The sequence below is a fragment of the Crocodylus siamensis genome, chromosome 6 (genome assembly GCF_052110815.1).
Source record: "Crocodylus siamensis isolate JL-2025a chromosome 6, ASM5211081v1, whole genome shotgun sequence".
In the NCBI taxonomy this organism is placed as follows: domain Eukaryota; kingdom Metazoa; phylum Chordata; order Crocodylia; family Crocodylidae; genus Crocodylus; species Crocodylus siamensis.
In genome coordinates, this window is record NC_143400.1 from 64,598,278 (window position 1) to 64,625,974 (window position 27,697).

The window sequence follows — 27,697 nt, forward strand, 5'->3', positions numbered from 1 at the left end:
AGAGAGCAAAATTTTATTCATTACAGTCATATGCAATTAAAAATCAACGGATAGATGACAAAATGAAGCTTAAAGTTTAAAGGACACATTTCTTTAAAAAAGAAGGAAATTGATGCAAATCACCATTCCCATATATAGTCACCAACAAATAAGATTTAAAAAAAGCTATCAGCAGCATTTGCACAAAAAGAGACATTGAATCTATACTTTAAGAACAGATGATCTTTTACCAAACCATGTTCCCGTAATTTTTTCTCTTTATTTGAATAACATCCGTATTAAAGCAAGGACTTGATTTATGGTGAAAAAGTTCTTTGTAACATTTAAATACAGAAAATAAACCAACTTTCTATTTAATATATGAAGTATAACACAAGCTGTGCCTCACAAAGCATGGAAAATATTTACTGTAGCACCATGCAAAATGTTCTGTATTGTCCTTCTGTTATTTAAAATTGTCAAAAAACCTAAAGCAGTATACTTTAATAGTTAAAATATCTTTCCATGCTTTGCATTAAATAACATTACAGCAAGTGAACGGCACTGAGCAAAATGTGATCCGTTTTGCACAGTTCAGGTAGTGTTCTCACTTAACAATAAAATTAGCTAGGATTTAATAACTTTTGTGTTGAAATAAATTGCATTAAACATGTCATACTGTACTCCATTCAACTATTTCTAAAACTATATATATATTAGCCAATTTCATCCAAGATTCTCAAGTTCTGTTCCTGAGAAACTGGCTTCTTGAGGTTAAACAATTAATTTCTGGGGAAGGATTTCAATAAAAATGTTATACAGTTCTAAAATATGTGTAAACAAGTAAGGCAGCCAGAAATTTCATACTGTTTCTGGAAACATTCTCCAGTCTGTGAAATCCATGATCAACTGCAAAACACAGAGCTCAAGAAAGTGAATGTTCTATAACAGAATACTCCTAGCTGTCTTGGGGCACTTACACACATGCCGGAAGCCTGCTCTGATGCACTGGAAGTCCAGCACGTCAGAGTAGACTTGATTAATTGAGTCTGCTGGAGCACGTACATTCACGCACTCTGGCAGCCTCACACATCATGTGTATCAGCGGTGCAGTGCACCTCCATGCTGAGAAAATGGCAGCAGTGCATTTTGAAATAAAACTTGTTCAGTGTGCTTTCAAAGCACACTGTTGGCATTTTCCCAGCACAGGGATGTGCTGCACCACCAATACACATGACATGCAGGGACTTTTAATTAGCGTGGCTCACTCTAAATACAGAGGATTGAATTCTGAGATTGCATTTATGTAAATCCATGGTAGCTACACTGCAGTTAATGGAGCTATGCCATGTTATATTGGGTGCAGACGGCAGTGCCAGTTTTCACCTGATCTGGCTACAGAAAGCAGTTTATAGCTCTGACCAAACACAAGTGCATGGCTGCAAACAGCTTCAAAAATGGCCATTAGGTAAAAATGTTACACCTGTTACACCTGACCCATCATTGCATGAGGTATCAGATAAAAATGTTACAAAATGTAGCATCTTTTATAACTTGTGTGTGCAGAGCTCCCAGCCTGTCCCTGTTTTCAGCTTGAGATGGGGGAAAGGGAGCAGAGAGAGTGTAGTCTGAGGGTTTGTCAGCTCCACCCCACTACCCCCCAGAAGGTAGGGTGCGGGGAGGCTCCAATTCACCCACCCCACCTTCAGCACCAGCCAGGGAGCCCCAAGAATAAGCTCCCTCTGCTGCCTTTCCCCCCTCCCATTCTGAAAACAGGGAGCACTGGTAGAGAGCCCTGGCTACTCCCATGAGAACCTGCCTGCAGGCTCCCAGCCGCAGCTAGATTCCCCTCTTCCCTGGAACCAATAGTGAACTTCTGTGTGGTCTGGGGTAACGTAACTCAACGCTTTGCAAAAATCATTCTAAGTTATAGCAGGGAGTTGCACTTCTGTCTGCACCCATTGGGCCTGGTCCTGTATAGATCCAGATGTGAAATCTGTGTAAGCAAAATTAGAACTAGACCTCTCATAAATAGGGCTAGATAGTCTTCTCAGTTTCAATAGTGTAAATCAAAAATAAATACTCAACTGAGTGTTCCATATGAAAGTACTAACTCTTCTAGGAAGGTTTTGCAACAGATCATCTAGTTCTGATGTTTATCCTTTCTGTTAAAGAACCGTAGTACTATTCTTCCCGTTCCCTCTTCCCCCACCTCCACCCCTCTTTGCTCCTGTTCTTTGTTTTTATGTTTGTGGTTTTTTAATTCAGTGTCATTTGGCCTCCAGAGTATTTTAAGTATCTTATTTATAATTTCTCCCATGGACTGAGAATGGCTTTTTTGTCCTTGCAATTAAAACTTTAAAAAATCCTTAAACTGGAGAACCTTTCAGAAAAAAGTAAGAAATCTTTCATTTTTACACAACATACCAGTCTTTTAAATACATTAAATTATTTGAAATCCTGAATTATTATATCAGACTTTTAGTGATTCATTTGGGTAGCTGGGTCAGAAATGTAGCCATTTGCTTGTGCACAGTACATAAATTCTTATCAGCCGGAATATGGAGTAGGAAACATTTTAATAAATTATTCATATCTTGGCTTGATTCTCTTCTCATGCCAATGTAAATCAGGAGTAACTGCATTGCAGTCAGTGATGTTTCAACAGGGTAAAACTGGTCTAAGTGAGAAGAGAATCAACTACTGATCAAATCTAAAAATAATAATATTGCATGTGGAAAGCTCATAACCTCCACATTTGTTAAGAGTTCTGATGCCAAAAATCCTAAGTGAGACAGTAAAGTTGCTTTTATAAGCACATTTCCACTAATATTTAATATCAGGACTTTGAAACTCATTCGGTATTCACTCTGGTGCTCTCAATGCAGTTGGTCCCATCAGAGATACAAGTTATATTGCTATATAAAAGAAATGCAAAACCAAAACATTCTTGTGAAATACTCTATAATGTGCACTATACTTGTGCATTTTCCATGTGTTTTTCTCTTGGTTCTTTCTTTTGAATACAAGGTTGAATGAGTAAAAATATTATCCCCACCAAGTAAAGCATGCCACATATATAAAAGGAAAAATCATATTTTTGCGTGATGTCATAGATCCAACCTGCCAAAAAAGACAAGATAATTGTCATTATAAAGTGTGTGACATAAATGAATAAAACAGGAATGGGTAAAGAATACTGCACATTTTCCCATAAAAACACCCTATTAAGTAACGCTTTACTTAAGCCATCAAGTATCATTATTTCTGAAAAAGAGGTGGAGATTTTGTCCCTTTCTATACAATAAAAATAGAAATAAACTAATGAAACTGATGTTTTTCACTCTTAATCAGAAGGTCAACACAGTGTCTATCTATTATTTATTTCCCATTTAAGCCCTAAAAATTTGGCTTCATATATGGACAGGTCTTTTAGAGGTTCATTTTTAGAGGTGCATTTCATTCCAGGAGCACAGAAGGCCTATGGATATAGGTGTATATTTTTGGAGTTCCAAATTAGTAGAGAATCTAGATGTGTTTATTCCTAACCCACTCTACTTGTTGATAGTGTTTTCATATATCTAGACATAAATAAGATCAATTTGCTACTACTAATACTAAGTTACTAATAAGTACTAATATTTAATACTTATAGGACACATCTTCAAGAGACGCTGACTGTGCAATAGCTTGAGACTACTGCACAGTAGCATTGCATGGCAGAACCCATGATGTGATGCTACTGCACAGAAGTCTCGGGGCTACTGTGAAGTAGTGTCACAGAAAAGTCATTCATCAGCTCTGCTGTGCAGTAACTCAGGTTTTATACAAGTACTAAATGACTGTGCAATTGCAGGACCGTGGTGAATCAGGCTGTATATTGTTAAGACCCCTGAAAGATCTGTATGTTTATAGATGGGGGAATTAAATGCTATGTTACCCCAAAATGATACAATGAGTAGGAGGCACAGCTGGCATTAAAATTTAGAAGTTCTTGGGTCTCAGATTCATATTCAGTCTGTTAAACCATTCTAACCACCTAACTTGTAACTGGTGATGCGTTAACAGTCTTCCGTCCAAGCTCTAAAATAAGGTATAAATAATAAATCAAAAATAATTTGAAACTGATTTTCAGTAAAACTGTCTCAGACTCAAATGTATCTGGAGACAGCACATACTGTTAATTTGTTTTATTCAAATTTTTTTCATGTCTGATTTTGCTCCTTACTCGGGACTTACCACATTTACTGCAATCCAAAATGAGATATTTTCTCCATTTGGCATAAGGGAAAAAGTCTTGTCTTGGATTTAAGTACCAGGCTGGGGCAGGCAGCTGCTGTGGCTGTGTCCCAACCCAGGGCCACAACCACAGTCATTGCCTGCCCTTGACTGGGGCCAGGGATGCTGATGCTGCCACTGCTGCTTGGCTGGGGCTAGAGCCAGAACCATCATGGGCTCCATGCCCTGAGCCAGAGTTACTGATAGGGTAAGCAGCACAAAAGGTAAATGTGGTTTTGGGCTGCATCAGTAGAAGTATTCGGTGCAAAACACAGGACGTGGTAGTGTCTCTCTATGCAGCACTGGTTAGGCCTCATTTGGAGTACTATGTGCAGTTCTAGGCTCCACATGATCAAGGGCTTGGAAGGCAAATCATATAAGGAGAAGCTGAAGGAGCTGGGCATGTTCAGCTTGCAGAAAAGGCATTTAAGGGGGAACAAGATAGCAGTTTTCAAATATTTGAAGGCCTGCCACATACAAGAGAGAAAGCACCACTTCTCTCTTTCTACAGAGTGGAGGATGTAGACCAATGGCTTGAACTTGTAGCAAATTAAGTTTAGACTGGATATCTTGAAAAAACTTCTTAACTGTGAGAATAGCGAGGCAGTGTAATAGACTCCCTAGGGAAGCTGTGGACTCCCCATCACTGGAGGTGTTCAGGAAGAGTTTGGATAGCCACTGGTCGGGGATGATCTAGGTGTAACTATGCCTGTTTTCTACCAGGACTATTTCTCATGCTTCTGGACTTTGCAGGTTGCTCTTGCCCTGCCTCCTCCACCCTCACCCCCACCTTTTCTGCTATATGTATCAAGGGGGTTTTAAGCCTCCCCAGAGGCATCGAGTGTAGGGTACAGCTAAGGTTGGGGACTTCAGTTGGGGTGTGCTGATTCTCCTGCGAGGAGCTAAGTTGGAGGTTTCTGGCTAGAGTATCTTGCCCCTCCCCACAGGGTCAGACTGATCACCATCTTTGGGGTCAGGAAGGAGTTTTACTGCATTGTCGAATTGATATGGATTGTGGTGGTTTTTGCCTTCCTCTGTAGTGGGGGGCATGCCTGGGACCTCTTGGGCATATTGACATGTTATAGAAGCAAGATATTAGCTACCATTGTTCCTCAGCTTTACCTGTAGCAGGTTAGGGTGTTAGGTCTATGTTGTGTCAGGGTTGAGGGTAGTCTTATATAGTTTAGATTACGGTTGTATGGGATGGTTTGGATAGGGATGATCCTGCCTCAGGAAGAAGGTTGAACTATCATAGAATCATAGCCACTTACGTTTGGAAAGACTGTCAGGAGGTCATCTAGTCCAACCCCTTGCTCAAAGAAGGACTATCCTCAACTAGATCATGCTAGCCGAGGCTTTGTCTAGTCAGGTCTTAAAAACCTCCAAGGATGGAGATTCCACCAACTCTCTGGGTAACCTGTTCCAGTGCTTTGCTACCCTCCTAGTGAGAAAGCTTTTCCCAATATCTAACCTAAACTTCCCTTGCGGCAACTTGAGACCATTGCCCTTTGTTCCGTTATCTGCCACCACTTAGAACAGTCTAACTCCATCCACTTTTGAAACCCCCTTCTTGAAATAAAATATTTACAATACTGAATGGTTCCTATAAACAGTCTCATTCTTAATAATCCTGCTGATACTTTATAATTTGGCCAGACTCAAATTTCTAGAAGCCAATAGATATTAGTCCCAAAATAATATTCCTGTCATATAACCTGTATCTAGCAGATCTGATGTAAAATAGCTATCTAGAACCTGAAACCAGCCCCTCCTTTGCTCATTCTTAGTTACTGCATCATGATTTCTTCTTTGTACTGACAAGCACAAACATCATGTTGCCTGACATACACAACTACATCATATAATTAGATCATGATGCTGTTCCAACTGCTGCTGTTGCTTGCACAAGCATATTTCAGTAAGTTGTGCAAACTGTTTATTCAAAAGAGACAAGGTTTTCAAGAACTCAAACACAGAAAAATCCTTTCCAAGAGCTTCCTTGGGAGGTTTGGTCTCAGCACCATAACAATTGTCATTTTAATCTCCATTCCTTGGCAGATGCTATTCTGTATTCAGATTGCTCTAAATGGTTTTGGAATACAAAACACCATCCTCAAAATAAACTCCTGTTACCGTGTTATCCACATCACTGCATAACACAAAAAATAGAAGTGCTTTATGGCAACTAGCTGTATCCTTCCCCTTTACACCTGGTCAAGTTAACTCCTAATTAACTCAGTTGAGTCTACGATGTTCTGGGGGAATGGATGTAGAGTACACCTTTGCTACTCCTGAGAAAGATACAGCATGTGCTTTTCTTTCCTCTAGTCTATCCCTGCAGACCTGCAACCTTCCTCCTGCTGAGGACAAGTTAAAGTGCAGCCAGCTCGGACAGTCCTAAAATGGATGTTATTGGCTGAATACTAGGAAAAATCAAGCTAGGAGTAAGCTGAGTTAGTACATCCACAGACTACCCATTGTATCATAGTCCAAAAGTAATTTAAATGATGTCCTGATGTACCAACATAGACAGCAATGATTCAAACCAGCCTGCCCTACCATGGGATGAAATCCCCCTTCCATGAGGTGCAGCAAGCCTTCTTATAACACCAGATCCCTCAACAAGGAGTAAATGTGATATATATAAAGCACAGAAGAAATGCATTAAACTTCTCTATGATAAAATATTTGTATATGCAATTATTATAATAATAATAGGCTTAGTCTGTCTGTCCGGAGCATTCCGATTGGTTGTCTCAGCAGCCAATCACAGTGCTTAAGGAAACAACCAATCAAAGTGCTCCACACAGACAGGAAAAGCATATGATTATTATAGAAGATCCTGAGGCATTTCAAATAGATATGCAGGCAAGTCAGCGCTAGAATGAAGCACTGGGGGCCCCCACCACAGAGTGGGCAGGCTCTGCTGAAAGGAAAAAAAAGCAGTGAACAGCGTGATCCTTATTTTTTTCCCCCAGAGCCTACCCACCTCTCCCGTGGCCAAGGGGTGAGCTGCCAGCCGGTCCTGAGCTGTGGGTAGGCCCGGTACTTCCCTCTGCAGCAGTGGTGCCAGCTGCACAGGTAGAGCCCCAGCTCACAGGCAACATCCGCTAAATCCAATGGTGCATGGGGCACTGGAAGCCTGGGCACGCTTGGGGAAGCTCAGGCTTACGGGCTTCCAACACCCCATGCACCATTCCTGCTGCCTTCCAATCACCTGGGATAGCCCGGGAATGGGCTGGCTGCCCTGGGAAGGTGGCAAGAGAGTGGCTAGCAGCTGAAAAAGGTGGTGGGGACAGTGTACAGGGCTTCCCTGAGCGCACCCAGGCTTCCAGCATCCTGTGTACTGTCCCCGCCACTTTTTCCAGATAGGGCCCTTGTACACATGAGGAATATTGCTACAATTTCTTATGCAGTAAACTAAAATACAGGGGATGTGTTTTTGTTTGCTACATAAAAAAGTCATTTAAATCAAAATACACCACCGAATGTGCAGTAACATGCCACCGAACATGTACCATGTTATGCAATTAAGTCATTAAAAAGGGAAATTAAACCACTAAAAGGGGCAATTTCCTCACATGTATAAGGGCCCTTAATCACGTGTGCAAGAGCCTTCTTATTCTATGACTATAAACAAGTCACAAGGCTAGACTTTTGACAAATATGTATTTATATTGCTAAGCCTGTGTTTACACATGGACAGCTTTATGTAGCCTTGTTGAGGGTGAGAAGTTTTGATTTCATTAAAGTATTTGGTCAAAAGATAACTAAAAATCCTGTATTTAATGAACTACTTTTGCAATAAAAATTTAATTGCAAAAGTTTTGCAGGTTTCAGCTAGGATAACAAAATACCATGAACGAGAGATTGTAATACAGCTGGAATAATTTGCAAAGATGGCCATTTGTAGTGGGGATGGTTAATGTATGTGGTGAATATAGACATGCTGGGATATTATAGTCAGCTCCAGAGCTAATATAATTTTATTAGCCACATTTTCATAACACCATAAAGCATACTCATTTAGATATAATCCATCGTTATTATTATATTTAGATAATTTATGTAATATTAGAAGCTTAAAATATTTACCTGCAAATGGTGGTCCCAGCAGTGCAGATATCCCGTTGGCACAAATGATGATGCCATAAGCATTTGCAAGGTGCTTAGTCCCCACTAGATCTTCAGTCACAACAGGCATTAAAGAAAAATACCCACTGGAAAATCCTATCAGAGCACAAACCACAGCCAAGCCAGCATATGTATGCATTAGTGGCAAAATAAGAATGCAAGCAACAAGGGAGAAATTAGCTGTCATGAAGACATTCCAAACACTGATGCAGGGTAAATCAGAGATGAATCCAAGGGTCACCTTACCAAAAATATGAACTATGGCTACAATCGAGGTTAAAGGAAATATATCATTCTGCATGGATAAGTTGTACTGTTTAACTATTTCTGGAAGATGAATAAAAGGAATAACAAAGCTACTGTATGCAAACAATGCCCAAAATACAAAGGCTACAAACATTCTATTGGTAAAGAGTGATGCAGCGCCAAAGTAACTAGAGTACCATGTTACAAACCCCTTTCTGATTATAAGGGTCAGACGGCTCATTGTCTTAAGAATGCAAAGAGCATATATATTCTTTGTATGTCTGATTTTACCTTTGCTCTCTGTTGTTTGAACAGTGTCAAACACTTCATCATTAGTTAGCCCTTCTTTTTTTTCAGGCTCTTCATTTAATACCCCATTAGATTTTATAGTCTCTGCAGGGGGGGACAGAGCTTTTGCATAATTGTCTTCACTACTGTTTCTCTCAGTAACCTTTTCATTAGCTTCATCCTGGTAAGAAAGTGGCCTCATGAGGGCTCCACAGACACACAGGTTCAGAGAGATCGCACCCTGGATGAACACGGCATTCCTCCATCCGAATTCCATGCACAGATACTTCAGTAAAACAGTCATTAGGAATGTTCCAAATCCTGTTCCTGTGGTACTGAGCCCCTGAGCAAGTGCTCTCTTCTTCTGAAAATACTGTCCTACCATGACTACTGCGGGTAGATAAACCATGCCACTCCCAAGACCTGTGAAAAAACAAACATCACATGCTCTTATACTTAAATAATTTGGGCTTCCAGCAGCCAAAGCAACGCTAGCAACATGACAGAAATCCATAGGCCATATCTAATTTGTATACAATCATCATCACTTTGCACATCCTGACTTTAATTCACTATTTAATAGTATTTTCCAAACATTAATTAATCCCTGTGAAGTATGTATTCTATTTTACAGATGAGAAAACTGAGGCACATGGAAGTCTCAGAGGTGTTGCACAGTCTCAGTTCAAATGTGACCATATTGGGAATGGCAAGCTCTTAATAGCTCTGAAAAAAAGCTCCCAATAATTCGTCAAAGGTCCTACAACAAATCAATGTTAGACCTGGAAATAAATATATATACGTTTGTATTTTAAATATATATGCATATGGATTCTTTGACAATAAATAGAATGCTTATTGTTTAACTTCATCAGCCATGCAACCCCCCCTTTCCAACTACAGGGACAGATGGGGTGGGAGACGCAATTCAAAATTCCATAATTGTATTTGGGCCAAATCTAAAGATAATAGGGACAGATAGTCTTTAGGGGGAGTATGACCATGCCAGGGACAGATTTGTGGTGTAATGGTAATGCACCCCTTTCACATAAGCAGCAGCTAGGACTTTTTTAAGTCCCCAAAGCAAGTAAGAATTCCACCCCTTTCCTTCCCCTCCATGCTCAATGGCACATCCCTACCCCTCCCATTCCCCTGCCCCCCACCCTACACTGTCACTGCCCCTGGCTGACCTGGGGATGCAGGGAGCTCCTGCCCCACTCCAGCCAGACTCAACCAGACACAGCAGCAGTGGTTGCACTCCTCCTGTCAAATTCACCCATTTGTTCCCTGCCAACTGGGAAGCAGGTGCAAGGAGGAAGAACGTACCTCTTGCTACCACTATCATTGTCCCCACCTAAGGCCAGCTGCCTGCACAGACCAGCCAGAGAAGGACAGGAGCAGCTCTGAATGTCCACTGCCCCCAGGTCAGACAGAAACAGTGGCAGCAGTGGGAGGTGGGGAATGGGAGGGGAGGAGCAGTGCCACTGAGCATTAAGGGGAAGGAACTAGTGCTGAGAGCAGGGCAGGGCGGAAGGGGTTCTTATCTGATTCAGAGACTTCAAAAAAGTCCCCAGCTGTTGTTCCTGCAGTGTAGTCTATCCAACCTGGTAGCTGGGGAGAAGCTGGCAACAGAGGTGCATCATCCACCTCTGCAGCACCCTCACCCCCCTTTACAAAACCCTGGATCTGCCCATGAAAGACCATTATACTTAGTAAAAAGACTACCTCTAAGTTCATGGAGTATTGAATCAAATATTTGGTAAGCTTCAAGTCACTCTGGGCCCCAATGAGTTAGAAAGAAGAAAGTGTGTAACATTTAAAGGAGCAACACAGATCAAACAATTCATAGATTCACAGACATTCGGGCTGGAAGGGACCCCGGAGGATCAGAGTCCAGCCCCCTGCCCCAGGGGCAGGCAATCAGCAGGGATCATAGGACCCCAGCAAGATAAGCATCCAAATGTGTCTTGAAGGCATTCAAAGCGGTCGCTTGAACCACCTCCGGCAGCAGTTTATTCCAAACCTTGGGGGCTCGGACAGTAAAGTTCTTCCTGATGTCCAGCTTGAATCGGTCTCAGCAGAGTTTGTGACCATTCAATCTTGTCATCCTTTGGGGTGCTCTGGTGAACAGACGTTCCCCCAGCTCCTGGTGAACACCCCTGATAAACTTATAGGTGGCCACCAGATCACCCCTGAGCCTGCGCTTTTCCAGGCGGAAGAGTCCCGTGGCTCTCAGCCTCTCGTCTTAAGGTCTGTTTTTTCCTGACCTCTAATCATGCGCATAGCTCTCTTCTGCACTCTCTCAAGCTTCTCCACATCCTTTTTGAATTGTGGAGCCCAAAACTGGATGCAGTACTCCAGCTGCGGCCTCACCAAGGTTGATCTTTTAATTGTCAAGGGATACTGTCTGGCTTTCTGTGGCTGTTCCCTTATGTCATTGAAATTAGATAGCCAGAGAATAATGACATATATTTCAAATCAAAATTGTTTGGAGCTCTGTAAGCATATCTGTAATTTGCCACTTTGTAATAGTTGCAGAATTTTTCTCACAGCAAAAACCTGCACATGGCTAAGATTAAAGCCTATAGCTTATTGGCTGGCCATAATTTAGCTTGGGGGTTTGGGTTTATAGACTTTCTTAAATAATTGATAATCAAGTTACATGATTTCATGTAAATATAAGGAAAGAAAACCAAAAAAGCCTGTTGTACTCAAAGAGAACAGGAAAAGGATAGAGGTGCACTGATACATGGGTCCGATATCGGATCAGCACTGATATAAAGAAAATTGACTTTATCAGAAATTGGCCTAATGCAGCTGATAATTTGGCCGATAAATGCCCAGGCATGTGCGCAGCTGCAACACAGCACATAGGTGGTGAGGAGCAAAGCCTGGCAGCATAGAGAGCTGTGTGCAACTGGTAGGTCCACTGTGGTAGAAGGGGAGTGTGGAGGGAAGGGGCGTGGGGGGGCAGATGAACACCCCCCATAGTGGGGGAGGGAGGGAATGGAATGGGGCAGACACTGCCCAGCCGGGGTAGGACGTAGCATGGGCCAGAGCCGCAGCTTGTCCGGGGGTGCGGGGGTAGCTTCCACTGCTGTTTGCACCCCAGGAGGGCATGGTGGGGGCCACGTACCTCCAGATCTGCACAGGGCAGGGTGGGCGGGCTGCAGCTGGGGCTGCACCAGGATCTTCTTGGCAGGGGCTGGGCTAGGGGCGGGCGGCAGCAATGCTGGGAGGAGGGCTATGGGGTGGGGGCTGCAGCCACCCCAAACTTTGCTGTAGCCCCCCCCATAGCCCCCCTTCCAAGTGATACCACTGCCCGCCTCAAGCCCAGCCAGTGCCGAGAAGAGCCCAGCACAGCCCTGGCTCCAACACGGCAACTGCAGCCCACCCACCCCACCCTGCACAGATCCAGGGGAACACCCCCCCACAAATGCCCTCCAGGGGGGCAAGCAGCCATGGAAAGCTGCACCGGCGCCTCCTGGACAAACTGCAGCTCCATCCTACACCCCACCCCATCCTAGCTGGGCAGTCTGCTCCTGCCTCACTCCCTCTCTCACTGCAGGGGGTATTGATCTGCCCCCCTATGCCCCTTCCCTCCCTCCTCCCTTTCCACCACAACACACTTACCAGCTGGATATAGCTGTATTGGAAATTGAGTCAGTATTGGCCAATATGCCTCCTTAAAAAATTGGCTATTGATATTGGCCCCCAAAATCTCTATTGGTGTACCCCTAGAAACGGACCTCAAAATCAGTCTGCCAGTAGTTATGCCCATTATTTATTTGCACTGAAAACAAGCTGTCCCATTTTATTTTACACAACTCTACCCTTACCAAGTACATCCAGCATCTTTTGCTTTTTTAAAATTGGAATATGGCCTGTTATTGACTTTACAGAGAACAAATTCAAAAAGACAAAAAAAAAATACAGATCTGGACCCAGCATTCAACAGTCCCTCACTTACATTTTTATTCACTTCTATCCTGAAAAACAAAAGTGAGTTTCTGTAAACTACTGCTTACTGTACCGTTTGATATTGTAAGATAAACAGAAGGAACAATATTGCATCAGTGTATATCTAGGAATTTAACCAGGGAGGGGACATCCCTGCTCAACTTCCTGGCTAGGAATGACACCTTTTCTTTTCTCACTGACCTCTGTCTGGGTGTATATGACACAGAACAGAAAGCAGAAGCTGAGGTTGTTTTATGCTGAGTACATTCTCTCTTACCCTCCCCTACAACTGGCTGCTCATCAGCTCTTTATCCTTTTGGTCAAGGGTGGGCAATTATTTTGGGTGAAGGGCCACTTAACAAGTTTTGGTGAGCTCTTGAGAGCTGCAAAGGTAGCCTCGCCTATTGACAGGCAGGGTAGCCGGGTGGCGGAGGTGACAGCAGCAGAGACACAGGACAGCCCAGCACTTGCTCCATGTGGCTGCAGCACAGAATTGCCAGGCAGGGGAGGGGCCACTTTCTCCCCGTGCGGAGCAACAGCTTTTGTCTCATGCTGCCGCTGCTGAGCCCGGGCAGGGAAGACCAGTGCAGGCATGAGGCACATTGGGTAGGGGCTCTGCAGTGCAGGTCTCCACCAATACCGTGGGGCGGGGGTCGGTAGCAGCAGCAGCTGGAAGGAGCCACATGCCACCTGGGCTGCCTAGAAAGCAGTCCAGCTGCATAGCCACCCCAGCCCCACTGCATGCCTAGGGGGCAGCAGGACACACTGTGGCTGGACTGTGCCTTGGGCCAGGTGGGACCAAGGGACCTGCCATGGGCCGGACAAAGACCCACTGTGGGCCAGATTCGGCCTGCAAGACATATTTTGTCCACCCTTGCTTTAGGTCTAATTGGCAGGAAGCCGTATGGCTGCTCAAATTGCACCCCCGTGCCAACAGATGGCTCTCTGCTCCATTTCTGGGGGGGCAGCAGTCTTCTGCTGGGGCTCCAGCATGCAGTTAGCTGAGCTCATTGCAGGGGCGATGCATAGTGGGTGCATGTGAACCCCCTAAGCGTGGCGGTGCACCCCCTACAAAAAGATGCCACCAACACTGCTGCTCACCTCCCCGCCCCACCGCCAACACTGCTGGCAGCATCTGCGGGAGCTCCCACTACAGTGCCCCTCCAGCTGCTGGGGACACACATCGTTCATGGCTCATAGGACCTTGATCTGGCAAGTCCACTGCCAGTTTCCCTCCTAGAAAGCAGGAGGGACAGCCCTCTATCCTACTTCCTTCAGCTGTGTGGGGATGGGGACCAAGAAAGGACACAGACACAGGGAGGGACAGCCATGGCACCAGAAGGGATACAGGTCTCAGGGGACAGCTATGGGGAAGCACAGGCAGAGCTGGCCTTAGGGGTGGACAACCTGGGCAAGAGCCCAGGTTGCTGTGGTCAGGGGGTGCCACCCACACATACACATGCATGCCCTGCCCTTCTCCACTGCTTGTGCTGGGCAGGAGCCATCAGGGAACTTCATAAATGGGGGCAGAATGTTGTTCATTATGTATAAAAATAAGTACAGTAACATTAGTGTGGACAAATTGTATAAACTAAAAGCAAAACTGTTAATTTGAATTTTCAGTGAAAATCTTCTCACCCCATTCTTAAAAAGCATTTGTTTAAATGATCTAAGAATCTGTTTAGCTTCTCTATTTGCTCAACAAGTAAACTGGCAAAATCCATGAAGAACATTTAAAAGAATTTCCAAACATGAGTAATACTCACCAGCTGTCACTCCAAACGTAATAAAGAGGTAATGCACATTTGAGGCATAGGCACTCAATATCCAGCCAGTGGCATTCACTATCCCTCCAATTATTGCTGTCTTCCGACACCCACAAGTGTTAATGAATAAACCAATAAAAGGACCTGTCAGAGAACATGAAGAAAATTTGCTAAATGACTTGTATAAACTCCTCTTTACATCTTTCATTATTACATGAAACCACTTAATTATTTTCAAATAAAATATTAAGCACTTAAGTTTAAACATTAGTAAATTAAACCATTAAATGCAATTTAAAAGTCTATTTCCTGGTAACCCTTTAATGCCCTGAGAGGTGAGATTCAGTTAACCCCTTTAGACAACTAGGAAATACATCTGCCAAGACTTGCAATCAAAGTTATTTTTTTTTATTTGCAATTTTTTGTGATAATCAGAGATCCTGGTTTTCTCTCATAAAAAGTATCCCCAATTTTCAGTTTAAAAAAGTAACCCATTAGCTTTAACCCATGATTAAAATGAAACACAATGAATATATAGATATTAAAATAATATCTACATATTCATTGTGTTTCATTTTAATCATGAAAAATGTGGATTTTGGGTTACTTTTTTTAAACCAAAAATTGTGGATTCTTTTTTTTTTTTAATCAGAGAAAACCAGATTTCCTGGTGATGATAAAACTAAAATCTCTGGTCAGTAAAGTCCGCTTCATGCTGTTTTAACTAAACTAGACGTCAGGGTAGATACACACCGTAGAGACCCTCTACGCAGATAGTAAAGGGGCAATAAAATCTAATGCACAATCTACACAATTATGTCTCCTGTCATGCCACATTTGTATGGCAGGAGGCATGATTGTGGGATCATGAATTAGAGTCCATCAAGCCTTATTGCTGATACAGAGGGATCCTGATCCCACGTACCCCTAGCACCAGCAAAAAGCAAGCTTCCACTAGGCCTGTGTAAAGCAGCTAGTATTCACTTCAGATTTGGATTTGGCTGATTCAGGGGACAGTGATTCCATTTGCTGATTCGAATCACTGTCCTAAATCAATTCAGCTAAATCTGATTTGGAGATTCGGCTACTGCTGAATCTCCACATCTCCAAATCAGCCAGGCCCATCCCCCGCCCGCTCTCCCAGCCGGCAATGGCTGCCCTGCCTGCTCCAGCTCCAGGGCTTTTCTTTAAATCACCAGGAGCTGGGGCAGGCGGGGGCAGGCAGCGGGGCTGGTAGGGCCCCCCCCCCATGGTCCCCTCCTACAGCCACCCCCTCCCCTGCCCCTAATACTTACCAGCTCAGAGTCAGCTGCACCTCCCTGCTGCAGCCAGCGGGGACTACCCAAATCATCAGAGAACTCGAATCTTTTCCGAAGATTCAGAGAGCTTTGAATCAATTTGGACCTTTAAATTGGTCTCCTGATTCGATTAGGATTCAGAGATTTGCCCACCGAATTGAGCTGAATCTCCTCCAAATGGAATCACCACCTGAAGCTATGCACAGCCCTAGCTTCCATGGCTGGGAGCTGATTCAGCTGAGGAGGCTCCCAGCTACAGGGGTACTCCATGCACCCCATGGCTGGAAGAGCATAGCTGCTGCAATACCCCAGTCAAGGGGGCACTCCACTGGGTTCTCCAAGTCCTAGGGTTGTATGGAGTGCCACACAGCTGGGAGATCGCAGCAGCTGTGATCTCCCAGCTGTGGAGACACTCTACACACCTCAAGGCCTGGGAAATTGCAGCACTGCCCCATCACTTCCAGGACCTAAAGTCCTGCAGCTGTGGGTGCTGGGTCCCAACAGCACCCTGTGGTGCCAGGACCCAGAGTCCCACAGCTCCAGACGCTGTGTCCTGGCAGTGCCCTGACTGCCACGGTTCCCCTGCTTTACTTATGGCAGGTTAGGGTGCTAGGTCTGTGTTGTCAGGGTTGAAGGCAGTCTTATGTGACTTAGATTATGGATTGTATAGGAAGGTTTGAATAAAGATGATCCCGCCTCAGGCAGGGGGTTGGACCAGATGACCTCTGGAGGTCCCTCCTAACCCTACTTCTATGATTCTATGACCCAGTGTCCACAGCTGCAGGACTCTGGGGCCTGGCAGTCATAGGGCACTGCTGGGGCTGAGAGTCCCCTCAGCTGCAGAACTCCCAGCCCCAGCTGCACATGGTGCACCCCTGCAGCTGGGAGCCTTGTCAGCTGATGGGGCTCCCGGCTATAGGGGCAGACCCCTATAAATTTACATGTGCAAATTAAAGCTGGATAGCAACCATCTATAAAGTTAGTGCACATTTTCAAGGTCTAAATTTATAGCTGATTGGATCTATTTATAGTGTAGCTGGTCTCAGTTAATTGTGCAATTAACCAGTTAACTGGATAATAACTGTAACACGTAGAGGGGGCCTTATAGACTAATCAAAGTAGATGTGTATACACAGACACACATACATATACACACATATGCACAAGCTTTCAAAACTAAACTAGCCAAGTAACAGTCAGCAGAGAATTGCATCTGCAGGTGAACTCTCTAGAGGAGAACCAGTAGAGCAGTGTTGCTGTGGTTACCCAGCTACCTGTCCCAGTTCATAGCATGGCAGGAGACAGATCAGTCTGGACAAGCCCAGCATACTCCCCTCCTTAGCAACTGTTCTCTGCCACTGCGAAATATGAGATATGGGCTAGATGGGTCTGCGGTCTACTATTCCTGTATGACATTTCTTATGACTATTCTGTATGTTCTTATACATGAGGAACTGTACAAAAAAAGTGGAAACACTGTTAGTAAAAGTATTTTGTCATATTCTGGTCTGTATGTTTGTGGACTGCCCAGTGCCTTGTATTATTTCATATTTAGAATGCCACATCCCTTTTATTTTCTGTTATTTAACATCATATTTATAAATGTGTCAAATACCTGAGTAGTCTTTACTTGCACTTTCACATTAAAAGGGGTAGAAAAAATCTCAGCTGTTTGATAACTAGAATATGGCACCTTATCTCAAAAGTACAAACCTAGAAAGTGCTTCCACAGGCATACGCACAACGTGTAAACACATATACGTGGCTGGTAGAGGCCAAACTCGAATGGCTTTGGAAATCAGTTTTCTGACTTTCAATGCACTGGCCATGTTGCCTTTAATTAGCACAGATGGAAGAATTCCCTAGGTTGCCTAAGGATTGGTGACAGTGGCCACATCTATAAGTGGTGTTACTGCACAGTACCATTGCTGCACGGATTTTGCTCGATGCTACTGCACAGTAGCAATGAGCTATTGCACAGTAGCTTGTTACTACTGTGCAGTCCCGTCAATGAGCAGTTGGTGCCCAACACCAGCTCGTTGCTACTGCGTCGTAGCTTCTCATGTAGATTCACCCACTGTCATCTTTTGCAGAGGCAGGTGATATATCCCACCACTCAGCAGTGTAGTGGTTTGTTGTAAAATGGAAAAAGAGCACAAAAAAGGCACAGCAAGTAAGTGATTGACCACTGCTCTGAGAGCTCAAGTGACTAACAACTTAGGATATTAGCAATCTTTGTAACCTTGGAAATTACTTCAGTCCTAAATTATCTTCATTGTTGATTATTAGTAATTCACAATATTTCAATGTTGCATCAACTTGTTTAATTTTTGCAGACCAAAAAGTAAACTGCCATCTTCTGGGGATTAGGAAGATAAGTGAAATCTGGAATACAGACCCTGGGTCAAACTTTTTTTCTGTGGATTTTAGTTTTATCTAAATAGGTCAGATCCTCCCCTGACTTAAGTATCTTGCCATCCCTTTGAAGTAGCACAAGCTGCTCTGGGTTTAAATCTTGTCACGATTTGCTAAAATATGTGCACCTGACTTGCACTAGCCTCCTTAGAAAATTTGCATTATTTTGAGCAGAAAATATAGTTATCTTACTGGGATGAAATAAGATGTATTGGTTCCAGACACATCAGTATTTTGGGACCCCTCAAAGACTATTCCCTTTAAACTACCTTTCTCTCTGGCAGACTTTTCCTTCTAATAACATCTTTCTCAGCCAAACACTAAATCTGATTCTGCCTTGCTTTGTACTTTATGATGTCACTTATACTTCTGTAAAAGTAGATGAAACGTATAAAGCAGGTGTAATAATGTCACAAAAAGTAAATGTTTTCACAAGACATAATACAGTAAAGAATCAATACTTACCACAGTTCCTCTTGGTTAAAACTAGACATGGGTGAAATCTATTGTTTATTCACTGAAAATGCAGTTGTATTTGTACTGAATCTCTTCACAAATTCAGTCTGAATTTGACAATTAGTTTGGGCTTGAAAAAAAATATTCACATCCCCTGAACCCTGGGATGTGATGCCTAAATCCCAGTCACTGTGACAATGGCTATTTATTTATGTTAAGTGAAACAATATCAACTGGAGACTATCCTGCAGCTTGATAGTGTGGGCACTCTTTTGAAAGGTGAGAGATATGCATTCCTATACTTTCGAACAGAGGAGAGAGCTGAGTGTCTCCACAGTGCTAATGCAGTATGGATCTAGCCTTTAATTTCTTTGGCTTATTACAGGTGCCTGAAAACTAAAAATTCATTTTGTGTTGAATTGAATGTTCTAGATCAACTTGAAACAATAATATATTGGTCTTCTTTTAATCTGCTTGATGAAAATGGTTTGTTTCAGATCCAAACTCTTTTCCCTTCCAAATATTTGGTAAAATTGCCAAACAGAAGACTCATTTATTTTCATACCTAGTCCAACCCTGTCACCTTCCTAATAGACTATGTCAAACTCAACCTTCCTGAATCAATTGTTGTTTTTCTCCCACTCCTGAGGAATTAATTACCTTGTCTATCAAGCAGCTTAATCAAACCCAGGCAGTTTGCTGGCACCATCCAGATGTATGTTATGCCATTACCCAGTGCTCTGCCTCCTACTCTCACTGTTGTTCCCACCAACTTCACTGAAGTTCCCTGCCTTTTACTGCATCACTGATATAGTGGATGAAACAGTAGTTCAGAACACTCTACTACTCAGTTACACTATATGAATACCATTCGAAGCAAATACACGGGTGTTGGGATGATAAATACTTTCCAAAGCTAGACAGTTTCGGAATAACAGTACTGTATATTGGAACATACCTACAATCAATGTGATACCCATGCTAAGGGAGCTAACCCATGCGGTCAATCCTCGACTTTGACTGAATTCTTCCAGCCATTCCATGTTGAGTATGCCAAGAGCCATTTGTGACCCCATGATGAGTATATGCACAAGGAAAGAAGACAGGACAATCATCCAGGCCCATCCACCATCAATGTCTGAATTAGGTTTAAGCGTCTTCTTATTATCTTTTGAGTCATCTTCTTGAATATCTTCTCGACTGCTGTACATTTTCTCCACAGTATTCTGAAACATACATAACAAATTATTTCAAACCATATAGAAAACAGACAAAGGTTTGTGGTTTTGTTGTTATTATTTGCTGTTAATTATTTTCCAGAAATTTGTTGGAGGTAATTTTTCAATCCACTTTCCTCACTTTTTCCTACATTTGTTTGGGTTCTCACATACAAGAACAATATGAGGATCCCAGGAGAGCATGAATGCACCCACAGCACTAACTTTACCTGTAGAAATAGGTAAAAAAAGCCTCAAGCTTAAAACTGTGTTACCAGAGCTGATATAAGAATAAAAGTTACATAAATGTTTCAGGGGTATACTCGGTAGCTGTGTCGGTCTGAGACAAAAAGACACACAAAAAACTAGAACTCTTGGTTCCAAAATTATACCTTTTATTAAACCAACTGGAAAATGGCAAGAAAATTCTGCTTTCAAGAAAAGGACAATTTTCTTGCCATTTTCCAGTTGGTCTAATAAAAGGTATAATTTTGGCACCAAGAGTTCTAGTTTTTTGTATGTCTTTTTGTCTCAAACCAACACAGCTACCAAGTACACCCCTGAAACATGGAAGATGCCAAATTTTAGCCCATTTTGGATTTTAAGCTTCATTGCAGAACAACAAGGAAGTTTTTTTTTACCTCCCTGCCTGCCATCAGACACCTCCAGGGAAGGGATTCTACCTGATCAACAAATCAAATTGCTACTCAACACAGCTCACAAAGACGCTCTCATGGACCCAGAGGAACAGCCTTCCATCTTCAGCTCCCTCTGTGCAAAACTAAACTTTATTTCCTACCTATGGGGACTTTTTACTATCTTGTACCATCTATACACTTTTCCCAGAGCCTGATGAAGGGACTTTGATCCCAAAATCTTGCAGAAAAGAACAATTTCCTTGCCATTTTCCAGTTGGTCTAATAAAAGGTATAATTTTGGAAACAAGAGTTCTAGTTTTTTGTACATAAATGTTTCTACATTTTTGCAATGTTTTCCAAATTTTTTCAATTAAAAAAAATACAAGCTAGATCTATCATTCCAAAACTGGCAGAGAGATTTTCAAAATATTTCATCAACATTTTTTTCTCATTTATCTAGTAGTTTGGGTTGTTTACTTTTTAATTTTTAAATTGGAATAAAATTTCAAATATCTAAAATATTTTAGTAGGATGCCAGTTTTTCATTTAATTTTAAATGTAAGATGATTGGAAAACTGTACATTTTTTCTGCATATTTGTTTGTTAAGTCTTGTATTTTAGTACCAGGGCTATTCATGAGGGTATTTCTGCATTGATTATAGTTTGCCTTCTTGGTTATTGCAATATGTTTCTGCAAACTTATATAAGGTTCAGTGTCAAGCCTTGGATTGGCTTTGGTTTCAAGATAGGATAAGTATCTATATATAATATAAAAAATAGAGGACACCTTTTGCTATCCCAGCAAACTTGGATTATAGATATTTATGTTCAAAATTACAAAACTTTTAATAAAACAGGGAAATGATAAAAAGAAGGTAACTTTTGTGCAGAGAAAATCAAGGGCAATTGGTAGTAGCAGGATGTGGTAAAGAAAGAAGATAAAAGATGTACAAATTCAGTGATCTTCAAAATGCCCTGCTCATATACATTATGGACAAGACACCTGATTCTGCCTTTCTGGCACATCCAAAACTCCCATCAAAATCAATCTCATGGACAGTTTCTTTTTTGTCCTTTCTCTTTCACTGGTGTAAATCCACATAATTCCACTGAGATAAATGAGCTATTCTAAATTTATGGTAGTGACTATTAAAATCTAGACTAATGTTAGATCTGGGTGCACAAAGGTTACAGCAGCGGGTCACAAATACATTTTAGTAATTTTGTTTGTTTTATGATTCCAGCAAATAAGAAGCTCAACAAAGAAATAATTCTAAAATACAGTAATAATTTCAAGTGGCTGCACAAGCAGTTTTTAATTGAACAACAGCCAGGATGCAGAACCAAATCTGCCCCTCAGTCTGATTTATCCTGCAACATATTGAATTATTACAACACTGAGGAGCACCCAGAGGTTTCCATGGAGACGGGGAATTTCAATGGTACACACTACAAAAGAAGGTAGTTTTTCCTCCTTTTTTCCCCTAGAGAAATGGAAACAGGAACTGACTTCGCACCCAGTGATGAGAAATTAAAAAGAGTGAAACAAAATTTGAGATGGTCTTCTACAAATCTAGTTTTTTCTTATAATATATGATTTTTGAAGCAATATTAACTTTTGAGAGAGAAAACAGTTATTTAAAGTATCCTTATATGATATTTGTCAATAGGAAACAGGCTTTATTCATTAATAAATGAAAACCAATTCATGTAATATTCAAATTCAAATTACAGGAAAAGCTAATTAATTTGAAATGCAGGGAACAAAATAATACTGACTTTGAAATAAATGAGCTTGAATTATCCCAAGTATTGTGCGTACATATGGATTTAGTTCATCCACATGCAGACCTTACTAACTGATAACAACAAAGTGAGGCGTTATCCCAGTGACTAATTAAGCTGCTTTTATGGTATATAGCACAAGGAGTTTCTAATGCAGAAAAGCAGAAATAATTTAAGGGCCCTTTCTCCTCTGGTTAGGTCAATCTAGTGCTGAACTGTCCTGCCACCCACTCCCTCCCACAGATCCACCATCCCCCAATACCGTGAAACTACTCCCAATTCCACCAAACTGCTCACGTTTCCACCAACCCCTGATCACACCAAAGTGTCCCCAGTTCCACCAAGCCTATTGTGCCAAACTGCCTCCAATATTGCACCAAACTGCTCCCGATCCCACCAACACTTGATCCTACCATACTGTTTCCAAGGGTTTGTGGTCCAAGGAACCAGAAAACTGCTTCAAATTTCAAAGTAGCCATATTTCAAATTATTCATATTATAAAGTACACAAAAATTTATCCTTTTGGCTGGGGAATGACAACAGCTTCAAAGCATCCAATACTTTGAATGATCCAATACTGAACTAATGAGGTTTTCCTGTAAAGCCAACAGAACAAATTCTCTTTTCCAGGATAGTTCAAAGGGTCATGGCCATATATTTAATAGAATATTGTAACACAACAAAATATGTAGTTCTAATTAAATTATTAGATATCAAGAATCCACTGTAAAGAAAAAGGATTTTAGGTGGACAATGGACAAGGGCTTTTAATTTTAGGAATCTGGAACTTCAGATACTCCGTGTCTCAAGTTTCCTGTAGTGGCCAGTAAGATCTTGGGAAAACTTTATAGATTTTTTGGTATGAGAGTTACTTCCAAATGAGCAAAAGACATGTCTAACACAGAAAACTTTAAGTATCTGATGCAAAAAGCTGTTTTATATCAATTTTAAGGCTTCTTCTCTCAAATATCTCAGTCTATAGGTCTGTAACATTACTCAAGGTATTACACCAGTGCAACCAACTACAGAATTCACACCAAAATATACTTCTTTTAAACAGAAAGGAAAAGGTGGGATGGAGTTGACAGAGGGTTCTTGCTCACATTTTAATATATGTGGGAGGGAGTCCTGTTCTGTTGTACTCCAGGAGTTCTGTAAAGGGCTGTGGGAAAGGGATTTCTCCTTTGGATATCCTAACATGCCCAGAGGAGAGACTTTCCTGCAGAAGCTCTAATCGGTGAGAGAGTGGGAGTTCTGATAATGTTGTGAACAGACATCATAAACACAGCAAGGCTGCTTTACGCTACTTGGGGATGCGGATGCAGACCACATGATCACATCCCTCTTCTCAGGGTGTGTGAAGTCATACTTTCTCCTTAAAATGTTGGATACATACATGCAGCATCTTGTAATATACCCTACTAGTATATGTACTGCTGCCAGAGAATATTAGTCATCTATATGGAAATTAAACAGTAAGCAATGGTTTCACAATGTATTAAAATGAATTATGATGAAATAGTGAAAAACTGTTTGGATTTACAAGCTAATTTAGCAGCTCAGATGTCTACCCAGTTAACTGCTTCATCACCTGCACTTGCCAAATGCTGTGCACAGCTAACTGTATAGTGAAATGTCTCATTCACTAAACAGACGAGGTTTTTTGGGTAAATATGACATCTTTTATTAGACCGGCTCATTCACTAAACTGTACTTTAAAAGATTATTAGTTGAAAAGCAAATATATAGCACACAGCTGTTGATTATAAGTTACATACTAGTCCTAACCTGGCCACACTGGGAAGTGAGAAGGAATAAGGATTTCTACAGTATGATACATCAAAGGAGCATACAAACTACAAGCAACTAATACTTCCCCCCACAAGCAAATGGTCTAGGAGGCAATAGAGAGTAAGCAATGCTATGTCAGTGTTGCACTGCATAGAGTATTACAGCTTGTTGGGTTCAAGGGGATGTATCCCTAAAAAGGATAAAGTGGCTTTTTAAGTAGGAGGGAAAGAGCAAAGCCATACCTCACAGTTCCTTGTTGGAGGTCCTGCAGAGTGTAAAACGATCTAAATGCTCAACATTGCCCTAAAATGAATAAAATACATGGAGTCAGATCCTCACATAAAAAAGAGAGAAGAAAACTAGGTGCTTAAAGTTAGTAAAGATATACTGAAGAGCTATGATCATAAAAATAGCATGCTATTTAAGAATGATGAAAATTTGCAAGATATTAAACATAGCTGAAATTTATTTAAAAAATGTTGCCTGGTGGACATTTTATTCCATTATTTAAGAAACAGAATGTGATCACATACCCTTCAACAGACTCAAGGCACCCCTCAGAAAATGTCAGTTCTTAATTTTCATTTTATTTTTTTACTACAGAAAAATAATAGAGCAATTCTTCTGTTGCAAAGAGCTCAGACAGACCAAAATAAGCCAGAATGTTTTAACACTTACATATTCCTACTTGAAACAGCTGGGTTTATCTTGTGAATCATATTTGCACACCTAACAATGCTAACATTGCGTAGCACTCCATAGCAAACCTGAAAGTATCTCAAGGCCCCCCAGGGTGCCATGGCATCCTGGTTCAGAATCACTGCCCTACAGTGACAAATTGATTTAACAAAGTGATACAAGCTAGTTCCAGATTTATAACCACCACCAACTCAGGGTTGAAGCAAAATGCTTACTTTTACGATACATGAATCAGATGCTATTTCTCACATCTATTGCATTATTAATCCTCCTTTATTTTTATCTCCAGTCCAGAATCTGTACTGTAAATAAACTCATAAGCAGGAAGGTCACTTGCAATAGTTGTGCAAACTCTCAGCAACTGGACAGAGCTAGGATTGGACAGTTTACTCCTCACTATTGACTCAGCATATCCTTGGCCTATTATATTGTGCACTGTGGAAAGATGGACTTACCCTCCCTCGGTCCCTCTGCCAGGCCACAGCACCAGAGCCAAGTAGACTGTAGTACCCTAGAAGGCAGAAAAGCACTCTTTACAACCACAAGAACCTAAATAAATTATTAGGAAAGTAACAACAGCTACTTTGCAAAAATGCCTCTTCCAAACAACTAAGATGGTACAGTCCTCAGTCCCAAAAATACATGACTAGGGCACCAAACTAGCTACTGGGTTTAGAAATGGGAGAAGTTCCTAATCGCCACGCTTTTAAGAACTCAGGGTTGGACTTCTAACATCTCAATGCCCCAGAGAGGGGCCAGATTTTCAGAAGAACTGAGCTTATATTTAGCATCTAAGGAGAGCCAGATGTTTAGAAGCACTTTAGAAGGCTCTGCATACAGAGTGCAACCAATATACTGTGCTCTTTAGAAAACTGCACTACAAATTTAGTAGTATTAAATAGGAGCTGAGCTTTTCTAATAATCTGACTCATAGTTTCTTCCTGTTGTGGGGTTTTTCTTTGTTTGTTTTTAATAAATCTGTCCACAGTTGGATCTTCTCCTTCCCCATTAGAGTTGTGGAGAGTAAGAGAATTACTGCAAACCTATTTAACATTTCTATTCCTCTGCAAAACTCCAAAAAGGAGGGAGGCAGGCCAAGAACAGGGACTATGAATTTTCCCCATCTCCAAGTGTCTCCACTACTCCCAGATATGTTTTGGTTTTTATTCCTAAAATCCAACTACCCTGGTTCCTGAGCAGGCCACTCAATATGCAGTTTATTGCAGTTCCTGTGGCACATCAGTTCCATGTATTAGACAGGCCCCATTAAACTTAATAGGAGTTCTGCATGCAGGACTGTTAGGTTTCTTCCTGTCTCACTGAACACACTTAAGCTAAATGAGAAGCAACTTCTGCTGGGTGTAAACCACCATCTAAGGTGAACTACTGCTAATACAGCTTTACAGATGTGAAGGCCAGTGGGAAGTATTGTCAACACCTGATCTGACCTCCTGCATCACACAGACTATAGACTGCCTCTATCTTTTAGTTCAGCAATTTGTTGCTGGGTTGGAGTAGATCTTTAAAAAAAAAGAACAACCCATCTACTCCTGATTCAAAGAGCCCAAGTGATGGAAAATTTACCATATCCAGTGATTGATTATCCTTGCTATTAAAAACGACCAAATAATAATGCATCTGTGAATGCTGCTTCTACCAGAAAACCCTAAAGTGCTTTACAAACAGTAATGAAATTGGTCTCAGCGTGTCCCTGCTAGGTAGGGCAAGTATCATGAATCCAGTTTTGCTGAGGCACAGAGAAGTTAAGGTCCAAGTTTTCGTAGGGGTGGCTTGATTTCGGATCGTCGCCCCCAGCAGAGCCAAGCCCGCTGTGCGGCGCCAGGCAGGACGCGCGGGACCGGGGCAGGGCAGACCCAGGGCGCCGCCAGCCCCGAGCCCCCTCCTCTCCGACATGCTGCCGGGCGGCTGGGAGCCGCATCCCCATCCCCGCCGCTGGTGCCGGGAGGAGGCGGAGAGTGTCCCGGGGCTGCCTGGCAGTGCGGGTTTTAAGGGCAAGTTCCCAGCGGCTCCGCCACGCGAGGGGGAGGCGCCGGGGGCATGACCGCTAGTTACCTCCGTGCCGCAGCGGCCGCGCGATGCCGCAGCCCGGCCCCGACAGCGGGCAGGGCCCACCGCCCGCCCGCACACTCACCACGCGGAGCCCGCTGCAGTCCCGGGGGTCGCATCCCCCGCGGGCCGGCTCCTGCCCTCTGCCGCGGGGCCCGCGCCGGCCCTCAGTGGCGGGAGGCGCCTGCGGCCCCCGCAGCCGCTCGCGTCCCGCCGGAGGCCGGCTCCGTGCCGCGCGGCCGCGCACCGCCACGCCGCCTCATCGCCGCGAGACCGGCTGGGTCTGGTTTGGCCGGCGAGGCTGGCAGCCCTCTCACACGCACACTCTTGTGGCTGGAGCTGGATGCAGTTTCTCGCTCCCCAGGTTCCTCCTCAGCCGGCTCCGGAAAAGCAGCGCACACGGGAAGGGCCCGGCTGTTCCGCTGCGCGGCCAGGCACGCTCGGCACCGGAGCCCAGCCCGCCCCGGGACCCGGCCGGCAGCGCTGCCCCGCCGCCGGGTCCCTGAGCCTCCCGCCAGCGCAGAGCCAGAGGGTGCCCCCGCGCGCGACAGGGGTGCCAGCCCGGGCGGCATCCCCGCGTGAGCTGCTTGAAAACCAAGTACGGTGGCAGAGTGAACTTACCCGGGAAGCTTCCCTTGAGGGGGGTTGATTATACCCCGTAGGTTTTCATCGCGGGAGG

General features: G+C 42.9%; 1 protein-coding gene across 1 annotated transcript; it reads right to left on the reverse strand.

Moving 5' to 3' along the window:
- Positions 1-27,648, reverse strand: SLC16A14 (solute carrier family 16 member 14). The gene is made up of 7 exons (XM_090054340.1): positions 27,104-27,648; positions 25,407-25,462; positions 24,495-24,555; positions 19,779-20,046; positions 14,652-14,795; positions 8,353-9,348; positions 1-3,102 (listed from the first exon to the last, which is right to left on the reverse strand). Exons 4-7 carry the CDS (start codon positions 20,029-20,031, stop codon positions 2,954-2,956), a joined length of 1,542 nt encoding a protein of 513 aa, XP_089910466.1. The 5' UTR covers positions 20,032-20,046; positions 24,495-24,555; positions 25,407-25,462; positions 27,104-27,648; the 3' UTR covers positions 1-2,953.
- Positions 27,649-27,697: the final 49 nt, after the last annotated feature.

Coding starts and splice junctions, on each gene's coding strand:
- SLC16A14 (XM_090054340.1), bottom strand. CDS start 20,031: ATGTACAGCAGTCGAGAAGATATTCAAGAAGATGACTCAAAAGATAAT. Junction 9,349..14,651: donor TACGTTTGGAGTGACAGCTG/GTGAGTATTACT, acceptor GTTTTTTCACAG/GTCTTGGGAGTGGCATGGTT. Junction 3,103..8,352: donor GCTGGGACCACCATTTGCAG/GTAAATATTTTA, acceptor CTTTTTTGGCAG/GTTGGATCTATGACATCACG.